Source organism: Anticarsia gemmatalis, chromosome 8, assembly GCF_050436995.1.
Source record: "Anticarsia gemmatalis isolate Benzon Research Colony breed Stoneville strain chromosome 8, ilAntGemm2 primary, whole genome shotgun sequence".
Lineage (NCBI taxonomy): Eukaryota > Metazoa > Arthropoda > Insecta > Lepidoptera > Erebidae > Anticarsia > Anticarsia gemmatalis.
The window spans coordinates 209,064-224,957 of NC_134752.1; the positions used below are offsets into that span (position 1 = coordinate 209,064).

A 15,894-nucleotide genomic window follows, 5' to 3' on the forward strand; every position below is an offset into this window, starting at 1 on the left:
ATAATGTTTTAAGCGCTCATTTGATACCAACGAAAATACGGTACTGCAATGTCAGAACACCGTATTTCTATACTGAAACGTGTTTTTGACATTTCATAATAAGTTTTTGATTTGACTGGTAGTCAGGTACCATATTATACTAATACATCAATAAGTCTCATAACTCATTAAGAAGTAAGTAGCTGGTAATTATTTATGACTAAATCATAAAGTGTGTTTCTCTCACCGCATAATTCTATCAGCCAGCAGGAAGTTCCTGCACAGCGAGGCAGTGAGGAGATCAGCGCGGAACAGCTGCTGAAACAGCTCGGGCGGCAGCGAGCTCCACGCGATCGTGTCCGTGATGGCCGTGAAGATCCAGTTCAACTCGCCCAGCATCGTGCGACGGTCGGTCACTTGACCGGGGATCCTGGGACACAATCGTAAAGGTTTACTATACAAATAATCCATATAGTGTGACGTCTCACAAGCTGTATAAAGAAGACTTTGGGTGCTTTTCCAGTACCACAGAAGCTAGGCGAAGCCGAGTGTAGTAGATCGCGAATCGACCAGTCACAGTGCTCGAAATCTCCAGTCTGTGCCAGTGAAACAATATCTTTGATTTATTAACGATCCGCTAAAGCTTACCGTGCCGAGCCGTTCTTAATCGGAAACACACCCTTCTGTATAAAATTAATAGTATAATAACCAACTTTTCACAAGCAGCGGAATCAATATTCCTAATAAAACTAAGCAATGGTAAAAACAAGGGTCAGTTTGTTCACTCACTTGTCAATAAGATCGTGTACATCATGGGGCGCGACTCTGGTGCGTGAGCGCAGCACGAACCACTTCATGGCCATCTTGACGGGCGTGGTGAGGCAGGCGGTGAACAGGTCGGCCGGCAGCTCGGGGTTCATGGGCAGGCTCTGGCCCGCGGCGCACGCGGCCAGCTGGATGCAGTTCTTGTACGATATGTTCGACACTGGCGTGCCGCTGTCGCCCTCCGCTTTTGACGATTGTTGTGCCTCCTAATGGTAATAATTTCGCGATTAAAAAATACTTTATCATTGAGAGTCTCATTCGCCTCCACCGCAGATGGTCGGGGATTGGAATTTTTTTTCAGTCATCTGTGTATTAGGTATAATTGTATTATCACTCGTTAAGATATTGCGATGAAACATTATATCTCTGAGATTTCTTTCATACAAGGGTATTAAGGGTAACACTAAGGGTACTTTATTCTGTTATCTCTGCCGACCCTTATGGAAAAATGGCGTGATTTTATGTATGTATGTTAAAGGGACTCGCAGTCAACCCTCACTTAGCCAGCGTGGTGGACTCAGGGACTAATCCCTCCCTCTGGAAGAAGAACCTTACCCAGCATTGAGACAGTATATTTCACCTTTATCTCTGGTTGTAGTTGCATGTAATATCACTACATAGTATAAAACAAAGTCGCCCATTTTGTCTGTAGTCCCTTCGTATGCATAAAACTTTAAAACTACGCAACGGATTTTGATGCGGTTTTCACTAATAGAAAGAGTATTTTCTCCGACAGGTTTTTATATATAATTGAAATACATTGAAACTATATTAGCTGAGTTATAGCGATTTATGTCCAAGAAGTCAGAAAAAAAATCTAATTGAAGATTGCATTTGTGCGTGCGCCGCTTATACCGTTGGATACAAGTAAGAACAATGTATAGCAAAAACATTGGTCTTTATTAGTTCTGCAAAAAAGTCCGCGATGACATATATCCAGCTTTTTTATTTAAGTCACAAAAACTACTTTTCTGTATTAAAAAAACATTTAATTCGTTGGGTGATGTTTAACTGGTGATATAACCAATAATACATATATCCTTATCAAAATAAGTAAGTTCATCATCACGAGCATTTAATTTAGATTATTTTTGCAGTTTACAGTGTGTTATTTAGACATATAGTTTAGGAGATATCACGATATTAGTATTGCGGCACGGTACGGTCCGGCCGCGATCGACCGGCCCGTACCGTGATCCGTACCGTGATACCGTGATCGGCCGGCGACTTTGATCTATACATATAAGACAAAGAAAAATCTGTACATTACTTAAATATTTTTTCCAAAAACTGATAGGGGGGGCGATCAAAGAAGAGTCACAGAAACCAAAAAACATTTTAATATTTTAAACGCGGTTAAGGGAAAGAGAAGTTATTGTGAATTGAAAATTAGTATCCAATATGTGTTGGTGCGTTGACTGTATTTGTCGAAGTAGCGGGATACACGCAAACGAAGTTGCGCGGGTCAGCTAGTATAGTATATAGTGTAGATACCTCATACTCTCTCTCGTGTTGCTCGGCGAACTGCTTGAAGTTGTCGACGATGACGCCGGCGTTGGAGCAGTCGTACACGTAGAGCGAGGGCGCGCCCATCCACGTCTGCAGGTCGTACATCGACAGCGGGATGTACTGCGTGTACGCCTACACACAAAACACCAACTATTTTATATTTTTGTTTGTCGTATGGTTAGTGGTCAACCTAGTGTCAAAGTTGTTCAAGCCGCCCGAGAGGCCTTTGACGTGGCTTAACGACTGTTATCTTAGTAGACAAGAACCGGGTCACCCATCTATGGAATGACCGCGCCAATGGTTGCTTAACCCACAGATCGTTTACCGACCGGTGAGCGCAACTGGCTATGAGCTAAGACTGTTTTATATGCACATTTTTTAAATTAATCACTACATACCCTATAATATACCTACCCGTATATTATTTTAGGCAAAGGTATTTCAAATACATCCACGTTTCACTTTCTACTACGTTCCATAATACATGAGCGTATACGTGCGTATACGTCCATGTATCATGGAACTTATGATGCGCACGTTATCAAAAGACACCGGCCTGGAATTGAACCTGAGACTTCAGAGGATTATTAACTGTAAGATATCACAGGCTTGCATGACTCTAGTACCAAAAACATAATAATAAGTATCTATGTAATTACCCTGTTGAAGACCCATATTTCTCCCTGGGTGGTGGGCTTGGGCACGCCGTGTCCGTTGTAGTGGAACAGCACGCGCTCGTCCTTGGCGTTGCGCCGCAGCGAGCAGCACAGCTTCTTCACCTGGTCAAGACATCGACACTTGTAATATATCACGTTACACGTTTTACTAGTATTTTAACTGTCTTACAAATTAACGTCGGGTAAGCTTTGATTAGTAATACAGTGTTTTGACTTTTTCACTCAAAAAGTGACAAAAATCTTTAGTAAGACAATGAGTGTTAAAGTTTGGATAAGCATTTAAATATTTGGATGAATGTTTGATCGACACATAAGATATTTTTATGATTTCGCGCGGACCAAGTCGCAGGTAGACCCTTGTAATATTATACTGCAAAAAGAGTCTAACAGCAAAGTGATATTCATACATTTACGTGCTATCCAGGAAATATTAGATCAGTAGATATATTTCAGAGGAAGGAATCCATTCTTTACTATAAAACAATGAAGACATATATGACAATGAGAATTTTAAAGTATTGTTGCCAAAAATGTTCTCATATAGTCGGTAATCATAATAGGTGTGTATGATCATGTGTATGTGTATTCGGTGTCAATTAAGTCAAGGCCGCGCGGCGCGTAAACCCGGAGGTCGTCGTCGCGCCCTCCTGACCACTAATTATTGCCTTCATTTACGTTCACGCCCCGTACCCACACTACCCGCTGACATACCGACACGATACCTTTACACACGATTAATTTGAGTTCACCCAAAATGAGTTGCTACCTCTTAAGTTGGGAAGTGATAACAGTTGTATTTTAGGCAATACAAACAAATCGTCAAAGATGATACAGCTACTTCACAAAGCTCAGATAATACTTAATTACTTAAAATAAATGACCGAATTACACAATTCCCGTGTTGCGCAACATCAGTTAATTTAGATATATTCGCTTAATGAAAAATGACAGAAGATTGGTCTGTATACCATACGTGATACCTTGGAAAAGTGGTCATAGATAACCAGTCAAGGAGTAATTATTATTAAGGTTTCCTTTTCTTCTACGCTAACGTCGGTTCCATATTACAAGCACGCTAGCTATGAAGCATTCGATAGAACATTGTGCATTCGTATGCTCAACCTTTTTTTTTTTTTTTTTTTTTTTTTAAAAAGACAACTCCCGCACTAAGAATTGCTCTTGTGTCGCGGGGACTTTTACAAACATACAAACAACGGACACAAAGCACAACCAGACCCGAAGCAATTATTTGTGGATCGCACAAATAATTGCTCCGTGTGGGAATCGAACCCACGACCTCCCGTTGCAGTGGTATCGGCATGGCGACCTAAACCGCTACAACAGCATTGGAAGAAAGTAAGCCCAAGTAGTCCTGCTTATCAAATTCTCTGGAGCAAATCACACAAAGCCCCTAAAGACAAAGTATAGTAGTGTTAAGTGTGTGTGTGGTGTCGTTACCTCATCGCTGGTGGGGTCGAGACTCTGCTTGTAGCGCGCGCGCGGCTGCCAGCGCTCGTACTGTGACTGCAGCGCGTGCCCGATGCTCTCCAGCGCCTTGCTCGGAGACAACGATTGTGGGTCTACACAAAAACAAAACACTGCATTATTCTAGTATTGGATTCATTACATATTCCTATCTTATGCCAGCCATATACACTCTTGTCTACCGGATAATATAAGTTGCCGGTGTAGGTAACTTCGGCGTAGAACAGCATGACCTGAGGTTCGGAAAACTGCTCGGCCTACCTGCCCTGGTGGACCTAAGCGGGTATGGCCGTCTTTACAATGCTTTTATTTATTTGAACCTATCATGCTATCACAGACAACAGATGTCTGGTTAGACCTCGTCTCCAATTAGAAAGTCTTCTAGTCGAAGTTTCTATCCCTAGCTTGCTAGCTTTTGATCAGATATTGACATACAATTTTAATGATAATATTCAAGTCAAACGCAAATAAATCATCAATTAACCTCTGTCTCTGATTGGAAATTATTCGACACTTTTATATCGAATACGGTTAAGAATAGAGTACTATTTCAGATATGCGATAGGTTTCTATTAAGGGGCCCCGAAACATACCTATAAAACATCGAATGTCTATAAAATCGAGACATAACTCGCCTAATAACATGTCATTAGTAAGCATCATAAAGCTACTGGGGGGTACAGATAGCGCATACCATTATATCATCCAACTCTAATTAGAATATCAGTGTCACATCACAAAGTTGTTTAATAATAATCCAAAGGTTATCTTTAACGAGTAGACAGTGGCGCGCATCTTATCATTGCTCCTGACACTTGAGATCCGTTTATTTAAATCATTTAGCACTAGGTATTTGATCTCCGGTTTGAGTACTTTAATTCGCGCAATAAGCAAGCTGGCTAAGTGCCCAATACACAGGTACACTCTCTAATCCTTCACTCTTATAGCCCGGTGGGACGAATAACCGATACGAACGGTAAGAGGTCAGGCGCAGTACAGGCTTTATGTGCTCGCCGAGGCACGGAGATCTACGAACCTCAATTTCCTAACTACGGGGAATGTCTAAGGAATTCTTTACAGAAAAACCACGAAAATCTTTCTAGCCCAACTTAGGATTCAAACCCAAAAACATCTGCGCGGCAGTCACATACACTGCCGATCGCGCCACAGAGGCAGTCAAGGATAACATTCATAAGATAATAAAATAATAAGATATAAATCAAAAACTGTCTTTATCGAAAAATCTGATCAAAGACGACATTTCACATGCAAATCTATTACGGAACGTACCCATATATTAATGAAAAAACAAGTTTCGCAAAAACATATTTAGCTCATTCTCAAAATAATATGTAGATGGTGTATAATTTAGGCAACATAGGCAGTCAGCTGTTAGCGGCGTGCCGGCAGTTGACCTCACGATGATGCCATAGTGCTGACTCATCGCTTAACGGGAAACAACCCAATTTTTTACATTGTGTATTATGCCTAGCAGACTATACAAGCAGAGACGGTAAATATAGCTCGCAAAAAATATACGTATGTGAATCATTCGGTTTTTTGCGACACACTTCGAATAAGAATGTAATAGTAAATAAATATTATAGAATCTTAGAATGATTATCAGTAGGTAAGAATAACTTTCCTGTTTATTCTTTAATGGACTTCGCAGAGTGCCCAGAATGTTGGCGGTATAGTAAAGTATAGCCATAATATCAAGAAAATCAAAATGTCTTCAATATAATAAAAATACTGGCTAACAATGACAATCGAAAATTTATCAGTATTTATCAAATATCTGTCCTCCTTTCCATAACAAAGCTCAGAAAACAACTCTCATTCTTTACTGAAAGAAAGATTGTTCCAGAACAATAATTTAACAGGAAAACCAGACCAAAAACTGTATCAAGTTAAAAACAAACTGGTGATTAACCAGCAAAGTTTTAAATAGCTATTGCATATTCAAGGACTAACGAGTGGTACATAAACATAGGTCGGAAAGCTTGCAGTCATATGATTCACACGTCGCCTCGTCGCGTCGGTCGCTAACGATCGGCCGTGAATCACGCGCATGACTTACGATCTACTGAGGGAGTCTCATACAACTGCGTCATTCCACACACTAAATGCAAGCTGTCAGTACATAAGTCTAAGTATTTGTTACTAGCTGACCCGCGCAACTTCGCTTGCTACACATAAGAGACAATGGGTAAATTTTTTTCCCGTTTTTGTAACATTTTTTACTGGTACTCTGCTCCTATTGGTCGTAGCGTGATGATATATAGCCTATAGCCTTCCTCGATAAATTGACTATCTAACACTGAAAGAATTTTCCAAATCGGACCAGTAGTTCCTGAGATTAGCGCGTTCAAACAAACAAACAAACAAACAAACTCTTCAGCTTTATAATATTGGTATAGATGTTTATACATTTATAGCATAGGTTTTTCAGCAGACCATCCAGTAGTGGTGGTAGTAGGTCCAACAACAAATGATAAAAACAAAAATAATTTGGTGAAACTATTAAGTAGAGGGGCACTGGTCATATTTTTTTTAACATAAAGAGGTGGTAGTCTTTAAAACTTTGCAAGCCTAAAAATGTCTATATCAAGTAACTTCTATCTAAGTTTGTTGAAATTAAGAGGCATACTAGTGCGGACTAACTTGTGTATATGTAATTTTACTCATAAAAATGCTTGATTACAGTAATTTGGATTGTAGTTAGTAGAGTACCATGTCTATCACTACAACTAAGGTTTATTATCCTCTAACAAGCATGTTAGTATTATATCTACAGAATGAGTTGCAATTGAAGTAGCACTTACCAATCCAGCACTCATGTCTCGCACAAGGCTGAGTCTTCACCACATCTGGAGGGTCCACGCCCACATTCAGGCACAGCACGAGGGCCACACAATGTGTTTTGTACTGTTAAACAAAATGACAACAATATAGCAACCATCATAGTCAAATATTTATAGTAACACTGTAGGCAGTCTCTGACGGAACGGAGGCATTTCAAGGTAAAATGTGTGTTCTTATTAATTCCCGTATCCTATTATATTATGAACATGCATATAAAACTGTTTCCTGTACCACAAAAATGAGCAGATAACTGCTAACACCTATAAAATTTTACTATTTACATAACAATAGCCATGCTATACTGGAAGTTGAGAACACTGGTGTATGAAAAATACCAGCAATTTGTCATTTGCAATGTTTTTCACATCCAATAGGGGGCAAACTGTAGGCTACTATTGAAAAATATCAAATATCATAAATTAGAAAAGATCAATAGCTGACCTGGGAATTCAACCTAAGACCTTACAATCAGCAGTCATGTGCTGTACCACCTAAACCACAGAAGCAGTCACAATATTGATGATGACAACTTTATCAATACTACCACCGACAATCTAGAAAGGATACAGGTGTGGGTGTCACAGTCAAGTGGATAAAACAGGTAGTGCACTACACAGCTGGAGTAGACAAGCTCTTCAAAATTAAACAATGCCATTAAACTAAACCCATAGTATAGCAAATTATTGATAAGCTTATTAAGTGGAATATTTACAGATCTTTTTTTTACATTTACTGTCTTTTATATTTCACATAAGTGGATTATTTATGCTTGACCAAAGTAAAATGCATATTTTCTTTAACTTCCTATACTATTACAATGCAAATGTTAAAAGCTATGTTTGTCCATAAGTTGTAAACTAACCTATAACAAAATAGATTAACATAAAGTAAATAATTTCAATGCCTCTTCTGCCCCCAGTGCAAACTAGATAATAAGTTAGTTAGGAGTAAGAACAAATTTATTTGCCAGAACAACATATTTTTAATTTCTTCCCTGTTGAAATTAATAACTTTTTTGATAAATATTGACTATTAACTATTTGACTAGCATTATAGTGAAATGACCAAGTTAACTTGCTCCAATATTTATTATAATTTTGTATGTTATAAGGACACTTTTAACCATTTGTTAACATTAATCTGAAAATCCAAAACTGACTTCAAAAACAGTAGCATGTTTTGATTCACAACCTTATTTAGGATTTTATACACAAACTTGTTTAAAACAAATAATAGATATCTAAAAACCTACCTAGATAACTTTAATTAAAATAAGTATTGACCTATAACTTCAGTATAAGATAATTTATTTAAAAAAAAAATCATATTAAACAATAACAATGTTGCACTGTATTTAGTCATTTCTAACAACTGAATAACATCAATAATATCCATCATAGTAAAGTACACATGATTCATTAAAGGACTGACAATCATCAATGTTAGTAAACAAACTCTGTCTGTCACTATGTCCACTATCACAATCATTTATATTCATTTTCATTGACATAACAACATTATAACAACTCTATACATTTTTGTTTACTATACATTTAAACCATCGAATTAATAATTAGGTAATAACACAAAAACTACGGTAAATAACACAAGTACAAAACTCGTACAACATAACCCGTACGAGTTTACTACAAAAACAAAGTAGTATTTTTTTTTGTAAATTGACCCAGACTGGTAACGACGCATTCAGTCAATCAGCCATGTGCGTTTGTTTTCATCGCACTGGCGTTGGACTTCGCTACGCAATAACTTATGTTTCATTTTTCGACAGAACTGAGCACTCTTACCTTCTCTTTGACTCGCCAGGTGTGCTCCACTTTCTCGGCACCCTTTATAGGCTCAAGGTGCCGAGGTTTATCGAAACTCAAAGGTAAATCCCAGTCGTCTACGTCTGTAGCAGTATCACTGTCACCCTGTCCACTGTTTTTCTCCTCATCTTTGACCGTGAGATAAGGAGGCATTTCTGTCATTTTCACACAGCACTTTGTTTAACAAACTCGTCAATTTTTACCGCTCAACGAACGCGAACACTTATGGAAAACATTTTGAGAACCTCATAGAAACATGTGCGCGTCCATTTTTCTACCACCGAGGAATAAACAATAAATTTGTGTTCCGTTCTACGAGTTGTATTTCCTAACGATTGAGGTGAATTATGCCTTTGAAAAAAACTAGCAAAATTATATTTACACCAATTTAATTTTTGAATAATTAATCATCTCTAGAATGAAAAATTACACAAAAAATTGTTTGTGCAAAAAAAGTTTATTGCTAGTAGTACCACCCCAGAGTACTTGAAATTGTACAACGAAACGTAAAAAAACTGCGTTCACCTTTCAAAAATGTTTGATGTGTCTATGGGACGGGCTCAAAATCTATGATAAACTGTTTTTTTTTTCTAAAATGATAAGGAAATAAAAATACCTAGCCTACCTCTTTAGTTTCTTGGATAGAAGATTGGATATTGATACACAGAGTTCTTGCTTTAAGATAGATGAATTTTTACTGAGATTGCATTTTGGATTTTGGCATTAGACTTTAGGGGCTTAGTGTTGTATTTAAATACGAGCATATCTTAACATCTAGGGCGAGCACAAAAAATTATGAACAGAGTAGGTACATTACGTGATAAGGATGAGTCGAACGAAAAGTTAAATGCTACAAAATGGTTTTACGGCTATTCGTCTGCCGGCCTAAAATCTATAAAAAATAAAATAAATTTAACCCATTAATGTTCCACTGCTGGGCAAGGGTCTCCTCCCGTAATGAGGTTAGGCCTTAAGTCTACCACGCTGGCCAAGTGCGGGTTGGGGACTTTGCATGCCCTCAATAAATTTATGAAACAAATTTTAGATATGCAAGGTTTCCTCACGATGTTTTCTTTCACCTTTGGAGCATGTGATAATTATTTCTAATACACACATAACTTCGAAAAGTCATTGGTGTGTTGCCTCGGGTTCGAACCTGCGACCACTTGCGTGGGAGGTGTCAACTTTTACCACTCGGCTATCATCTAACTAAATTATAAATCACACTGAGCCAATACTTGAAATTATTAAAAATTGCTGAGGTAATCTTGCAATATTAAACCTTTAACTTTGGTAGGTTTTGTGTTCGGGTATGGTCGTCTTTCAATTCTTTATTTTCATTAGATATATACATGAATTTACGGGTGGAGAGTGATTTCACATTTATTAATTAAAAATGTTCAAACAAAATATTCGAGTTAGCATTGGTTTATTGGTATGTGGTTTTATCTAATACAAGGAAAATAATACAAGCCACTTCATTATAAAAGCACCAAACATTGATAAACATTATAATTATTAGTTGATTAACATAATTTTACAAGTTAATAATGGAAAAATATTGTTCAATATATACACATTCCTATCTAAGACTTGAGCTTTATGAATACGGGTCACATTTTGACGGCGCTACACACTGCGCAGTTCTGGCATTGATCACTGTCGGGAAGGCACTCTTTGTGGAACGAATGCCGGCAATTATACACGAGTAAGTCGGACGCGTTCGACAAGTCTCTAACAATGATCCGCCCCTGGCACGCACAACACATGAAGTCATCGGTCACCGAGATACCGCGCTGTTGATTCAGGATCAACTTCTCGTGCAGGTCGTAGTAGTTACGTAACGTGATCACCTTGCACGCCGTCTGCACCGACAACTGCAAGTGATAGTCGCACATCATCTTCGCCAGCGAGTCCTTCAAATCTTTGATCTCGCATCCCGACTGTATGTTCTGTATCAACATCTGAGGGTCGACATAGTTCCCTATTCTCTTAAGAAGTAACGTCACATACTCGGGCTTGTCCACCGTTCTTTTGATAAGATCCGTCCACAGCTCCTTGTCGTTTCGCTCCTGGCAGAAATTGATGGCCTGATTAATGTCGTTCAGTTGTTTGATTATTATATGAAGGGCTTCTCTCGTGTTGCCGATGCGACCCAGTAGGAACACCATTTCGGGATAAAATTCGTTACTTTGGCAAACGTCTAAAGCTTCTTGAATCGGATAATTATTACTACATTTTAAAAACGGAAGAAGTTTTTCCCTCGCATATTTGGCATAAAGTCTAACTAGTTTACCATGATACCTGCCGTTGGACTCCACTTTGCTATACGCGTCCAGATATCTGAAGAGAAATACATCATTATTGGCAAGTTGTTTCTCTACGGCCTCCACGGGAACTTTACAGCTTTTATGCAGAAGTACTGATATTGCTTTATCACAGTCGAGAGTCATCAAGTCTAATATTTTGTCGTGTATCACGTTGTACATCTCGTGCTCTGAGATCAACGTGAACACGTCTTTGTGCTGCAGATTCAAGTATGTCGATAAAGCCTTGTCATATTTCTTTTGATAGCAGTACAGCAGTGCTAGTGCTTCTAGGTATATGTTTTTGTCCACCTCGGTGGTGAGTAAATGTTCGAGGACCTCTTTTATAATGACGCCAGTCTTGTACAATGCTGGGTTCCAATCTTGAACCAGTTTGAGGAAGCCCTGTGGATCTACCTTCAGGTATTCGAAGAATATTAATTCGTAAATACGTGAGCTAAGAGCTTGATTTGTAGTTTTAGGCACATAGGGACCGATAGATCGCAGTTGGTTCACTTCTGCAAACTTAAGGATTTGCGTCTCCCACAACATCTTGTCGTTTTTACATATCCTCGCGCACAGTTTCGCCGCCTCCTCGTATAGTCGCAGACCCAGCAAGTGGTCTAAGTACTGCACGCCCACCGTCACCACGGAGTGCTTCGTTGTTTTACCTCCTACTTCTTCGAGAACTGTTATGGCCATCTCGAATCTGCCGGTATCCGTCAGCCAGTTGACTCTGTCGTCAATGTCGTAGGGGCAGGCGACTATTATATCCTTCGGCGACACGATGAAAAATCTATTTTCTTCAATGAGCATATCTAAATAATAATCGTTACACGAATATTCCTCGTAGCCGCGAATGTTGAGCGTGTCGGAGGATATTTCACAGAACTCACAGTCTTTGTAGTCGGCGACGGCGAGCATCGGTCGTTGCGATTTCCCGGTCTCGGGGTCGCATTCTTTCGGTACTCCTAGTAATACTAATTGGTCGCCTAGAGGTCCTAAGCCACTGATGAAATAGTCCGTTTGGAAAGTATAGATAGGATCGACTAAGTATTCTGTGACGTCGCGGGTTTGAAGTTCGATTTGACTTCGTTTCCGTATAACACATATTCTGATGGTGTCGACCCAGCCGATCATGAGTGTTTTGTCCTCGGACCAGAGGAGGTTGCACCGGTAGTCCTCGATGGATCTGTTGGGGGTCTTCTCCCACTGGATGAGTCCCAGAGAGCAGCGCGCGACGAGGTCGTAGACGCGCACGCCCACCTCGCTGGCCCACGCGACGAAGCGGTCGTGCCACGACATGGCTTGAACGTAACCTTCGCATTCACACAGCACTGTGCTACGAAGGCGGTTCAGAAATGTCTTCTCGTATAGAACTAGTTTGTTGTCACCTGTAACACAAATAAGACACTCATGGGTGTTTGAACAATGACAGCAAGTTACTAACCTATTTCAAGTTATTACAGGGTGCAGGGTGCTCTATTGATTATCATGTATATCATAATAGGCAAAGCAAGAGGAAATCACAGTATTTCCTAAATGTTGTTACTGTGTTGACAATATTCCGTGTATAATAAACATTAGTTCATTACTTATCAAGCTGCATAATCCATTTGTTTTAATAGTATAGGTATTTATTTATCCTTAACTACCTAGTTATATCATGTTTTGCCTTATAGTGGTATATAGATTAGCTTCAACAATGTTTGAAAACAGTAGAACCAATATTGAGACCCAAGACCTAAAGGCAGGTGGGTTATAATTATAAGTAACTCACACATCTTTTTTTTGGTGAACATAGCGTATAACATAACTTACATAATATTGTATGTTATTTTTGTCTGATATTATTGTATTACATTAAAAAAAGCTGATACATGGACTATACTTTTATTTTGTTTTACACACATACATAATTTCATGTCTATTATTATTTCGCAGGTGTAAGCAGAGGCATTCAAGATACATCAACAACAATTTTAGCCCCGAGTAATAGGGAGCAAGCCTATTGCCATTTACCAGGCTCATAACCAAACACTGGGCTCCTATTGATAAGCCATTTTTTCAATTTAATGAGAGCACTAATAAGTATAAAGACCAGCAGATACTCTGATTATGATTTTAAAACATAAGTCATTATTATGTTAATGAACAAGCCATACATTAACAAATAATACAGTCATACATGAGTCAGCATTGAACAAAACTGTTCATATTATTTATTTAACACAGATTTTTCCAACATAACATTAAAGAATTCATAAAAATAGCATCAAAAACTACTTCAAAATATTCATTCTATCAACAAACTGCAGAGTTATTTCTAGTTCTAATAAGAAATTAATTTACTTTATTCTCCTGTTTCAATTTGATAACAGATTCTATTTATTATTTTCTGTTAAGACAATAATATGTATACATTATGCCTCATAATAAGTTACACAAGTATCAGAGTAATATATTATTTGTATAAATACGATTACCTGTTAAAAATCGCCTCCCTGAGCCTGATTTATAATAATAGGGGTCTAGAGCGATGGACTTGACGACCCTGCCCAGCGACAGTTCGTGCGTGTTATCGTCCGTGTACAGCCCGTACACCAGCACCTTGCCGTCATCCGAGCAGCTGGCGATGTAGTCTCCATTCACATCCACTGATATTCTGTTCACGGCGATAGCATGAGCTTGCAACTCCTTGGTTTTCCCGTCCTGCGATATCGGCACCGTATTCCCTTCGTGGTCCAACAAATGTATCACCCCCCATTGTGTTCCTAAACAAATGAACTTGGTGTGTACGCAGATGCAACTCACTGCGTCTTTCAACAAAATACTTTGAACATCATTTGCCAATCTATCGTATTTAAGCTTCGGCTCTACGTCTGGAGGCAAGCTGTCACAGCTCTCTATATTCACCGCCATGGTTATGTTTACACATCAGGATAAACTAGATTATTAACACATTTATCACTAGTAAATATGAATTCTGAAATAATATTTTCCTCTTCAACACAGAAATCCTGAATTTTATTGTGACATTTATTGATTAGTGTTATCAGAGCCAAAATTTATTTGTAAATATTCATACCAGAAGAAAAAAATACAAAATTATTATTGTAGTATGAACAAGTTTAGTGTTTAAAATAAATTATTGGGTGCAATCCACCTTAAACTTCATATTATTATTGAATTGAAAATGTGTTTTAATATATTTTCCTATGGAGAAATCAATTATGCATATAAGAAAACGTTTGTTTATGATCGTATATCCGTAGTCAAGCATCCAGCCGCGAAGAGAAAAAAATAAACAGCGTGACACTATGTAACTCTTCAATTGGCGCCAAAATAAAAAAAAAACCGTCATGGAAAGAAATAATTATTTACGTTTAAATCCACAAAAATGCGAGCAGCACTTGTCAGCCTTTGGCAAAAAAGTATTGCATGTACTCATGAAACAATGGGATAAAGGTAAACATGAATATATTTATTATTCAGTTTTCTAAAGACCAATAAATTTATTCTGAGCCTACAATCTGTTTATCTGTTATGTCAAAATAATGTTAAGGGTATGTTTCACAGCTAATGAATAAGTGTCAGATAATATATCTGTTAAATAAAATAACAGCAAATATATTTAAACCTACGTAAAAAAAAACCATCTCACAAGTTGTCAGAACACTGTCTCTGCAGCGCAGTGGTTTAGGTCGCCACGCCGATACCATTGCGTTGGGAGTTTGTGGGTTCGATTCCCACACGGAACGTTTCGGGTCAGGTTGTACTTACTTTGTGTCCATCGTTTGTATGTTTGTAAAAAGTTCCTGCGACGCAAGAGCAATTCTTAGTGCGGGAGTTGTCTTTTATAAAAAAAAGAACTTATAGAATAGAATAGAATAATTATTTATTTGCGTAAAATGTGGTAACAAAACATGGTAGTAAATAAAAATAGGTACAAGACACATTTTGCCATTTACAATAGCATGCAAATATACAAAAGGTTGACATAGGGATGCCATCATTAACACTAAGTTAAAATATTAAAACTTAACACTACACATAATATAATATTAACAAATAACTTGGTATCTCTTATAAAAATAGTACTAGAGTTTATTAATAGTCTAATAAAATTAATTATTTACAGACATACCACTTATCTATTACACATACCAAGCATGAATAAAAATTTACAATAAAAACATTTTATAATAGTACAAAACAAAATTAAGGAAATATAGTATCTTCTTTTTTTATAACCCTTCTATTATTCTATAATGCATTTCTAAAGTGATAGGCTTTTTTAGCATGTTCCTTTATTAAGGAACATGCTAAAAAAGTCTCTCCTCTACACTATAAAAACACTTTTCTACCAACCATTTCTTTAATGCTGTACAGAAATTCTTAAAGGGTAGAGAAGTAATTGTG

The 15,894-nt window shown here is 37.9% G+C and overlaps 2 protein-coding genes across 2 annotated transcripts in view; both read right to left on the reverse strand.

Moving 5' to 3' along the window:
* Positions 1 to 9,445, reverse strand: part of raptor (regulatory associated protein of MTOR complex 1) — a 33,261-nt gene extending 23,816 nt beyond the window's left edge. The window contains exons 1-7 of the mRNA XM_076116952.1: positions 9,146 to 9,445; positions 7,301 to 7,403; positions 4,449 to 4,570; positions 2,973 to 3,092; positions 2,299 to 2,445; positions 769 to 1,010; positions 227 to 409 (exon numbers count right to left, since the gene is read on the reverse strand). Of these exons, the coding sequence (XP_075973067.1) occupies positions 227 to 409; positions 769 to 1,010; positions 2,299 to 2,445; positions 2,973 to 3,092; positions 4,449 to 4,570; positions 7,301 to 7,403; positions 9,146 to 9,328 (1,100 nt within the window). The 5' untranslated portion in view covers positions 9,329 to 9,445. The remainder of the gene's footprint in view (positions 1 to 226; positions 410 to 768; positions 1,011 to 2,298; positions 2,446 to 2,972; positions 3,093 to 4,448; positions 4,571 to 7,300; positions 7,404 to 9,145) is intronic.
* Positions 9,446 to 10,578: 1,133 nt separating this feature from the next.
* lt (vacuolar protein sorting-associated protein light) lies at positions 10,579 to 14,514 on the reverse strand. Its single transcript, XM_076116953.1, has 2 exons — positions 13,959 to 14,514; positions 10,579 to 12,866 (listed from the first exon to the last, which is right to left on the reverse strand). Exons 1-2 carry the CDS (start codon positions 14,392 to 14,394, stop codon positions 10,780 to 10,782), a joined length of 2,523 nt encoding a protein of 840 aa, XP_075973068.1. The 5' UTR covers positions 14,395 to 14,514; the 3' UTR covers positions 10,579 to 10,779.
* Between the last annotated feature and the right edge of the window lie 1,380 nt (positions 14,515 to 15,894).

What these genes read in the sequence shown, in the direction of transcription:
- lt (XM_076116953.1), bottom strand. Translation starts at nt 14,394, where the DNA reads ATGGCGGTGAATATAGAGAGCTGTGACAGCTTGCCTCCAGACGTAGAG. An exon ending in AGGGAGGCGATTTTTAACAG is followed by an intron (nt 12,867 to 13,958) that starts GTAATCGTATTT and finishes TTTGTGTTACAG; the next exon opens with GTGACAACAAACTAGTTCTA.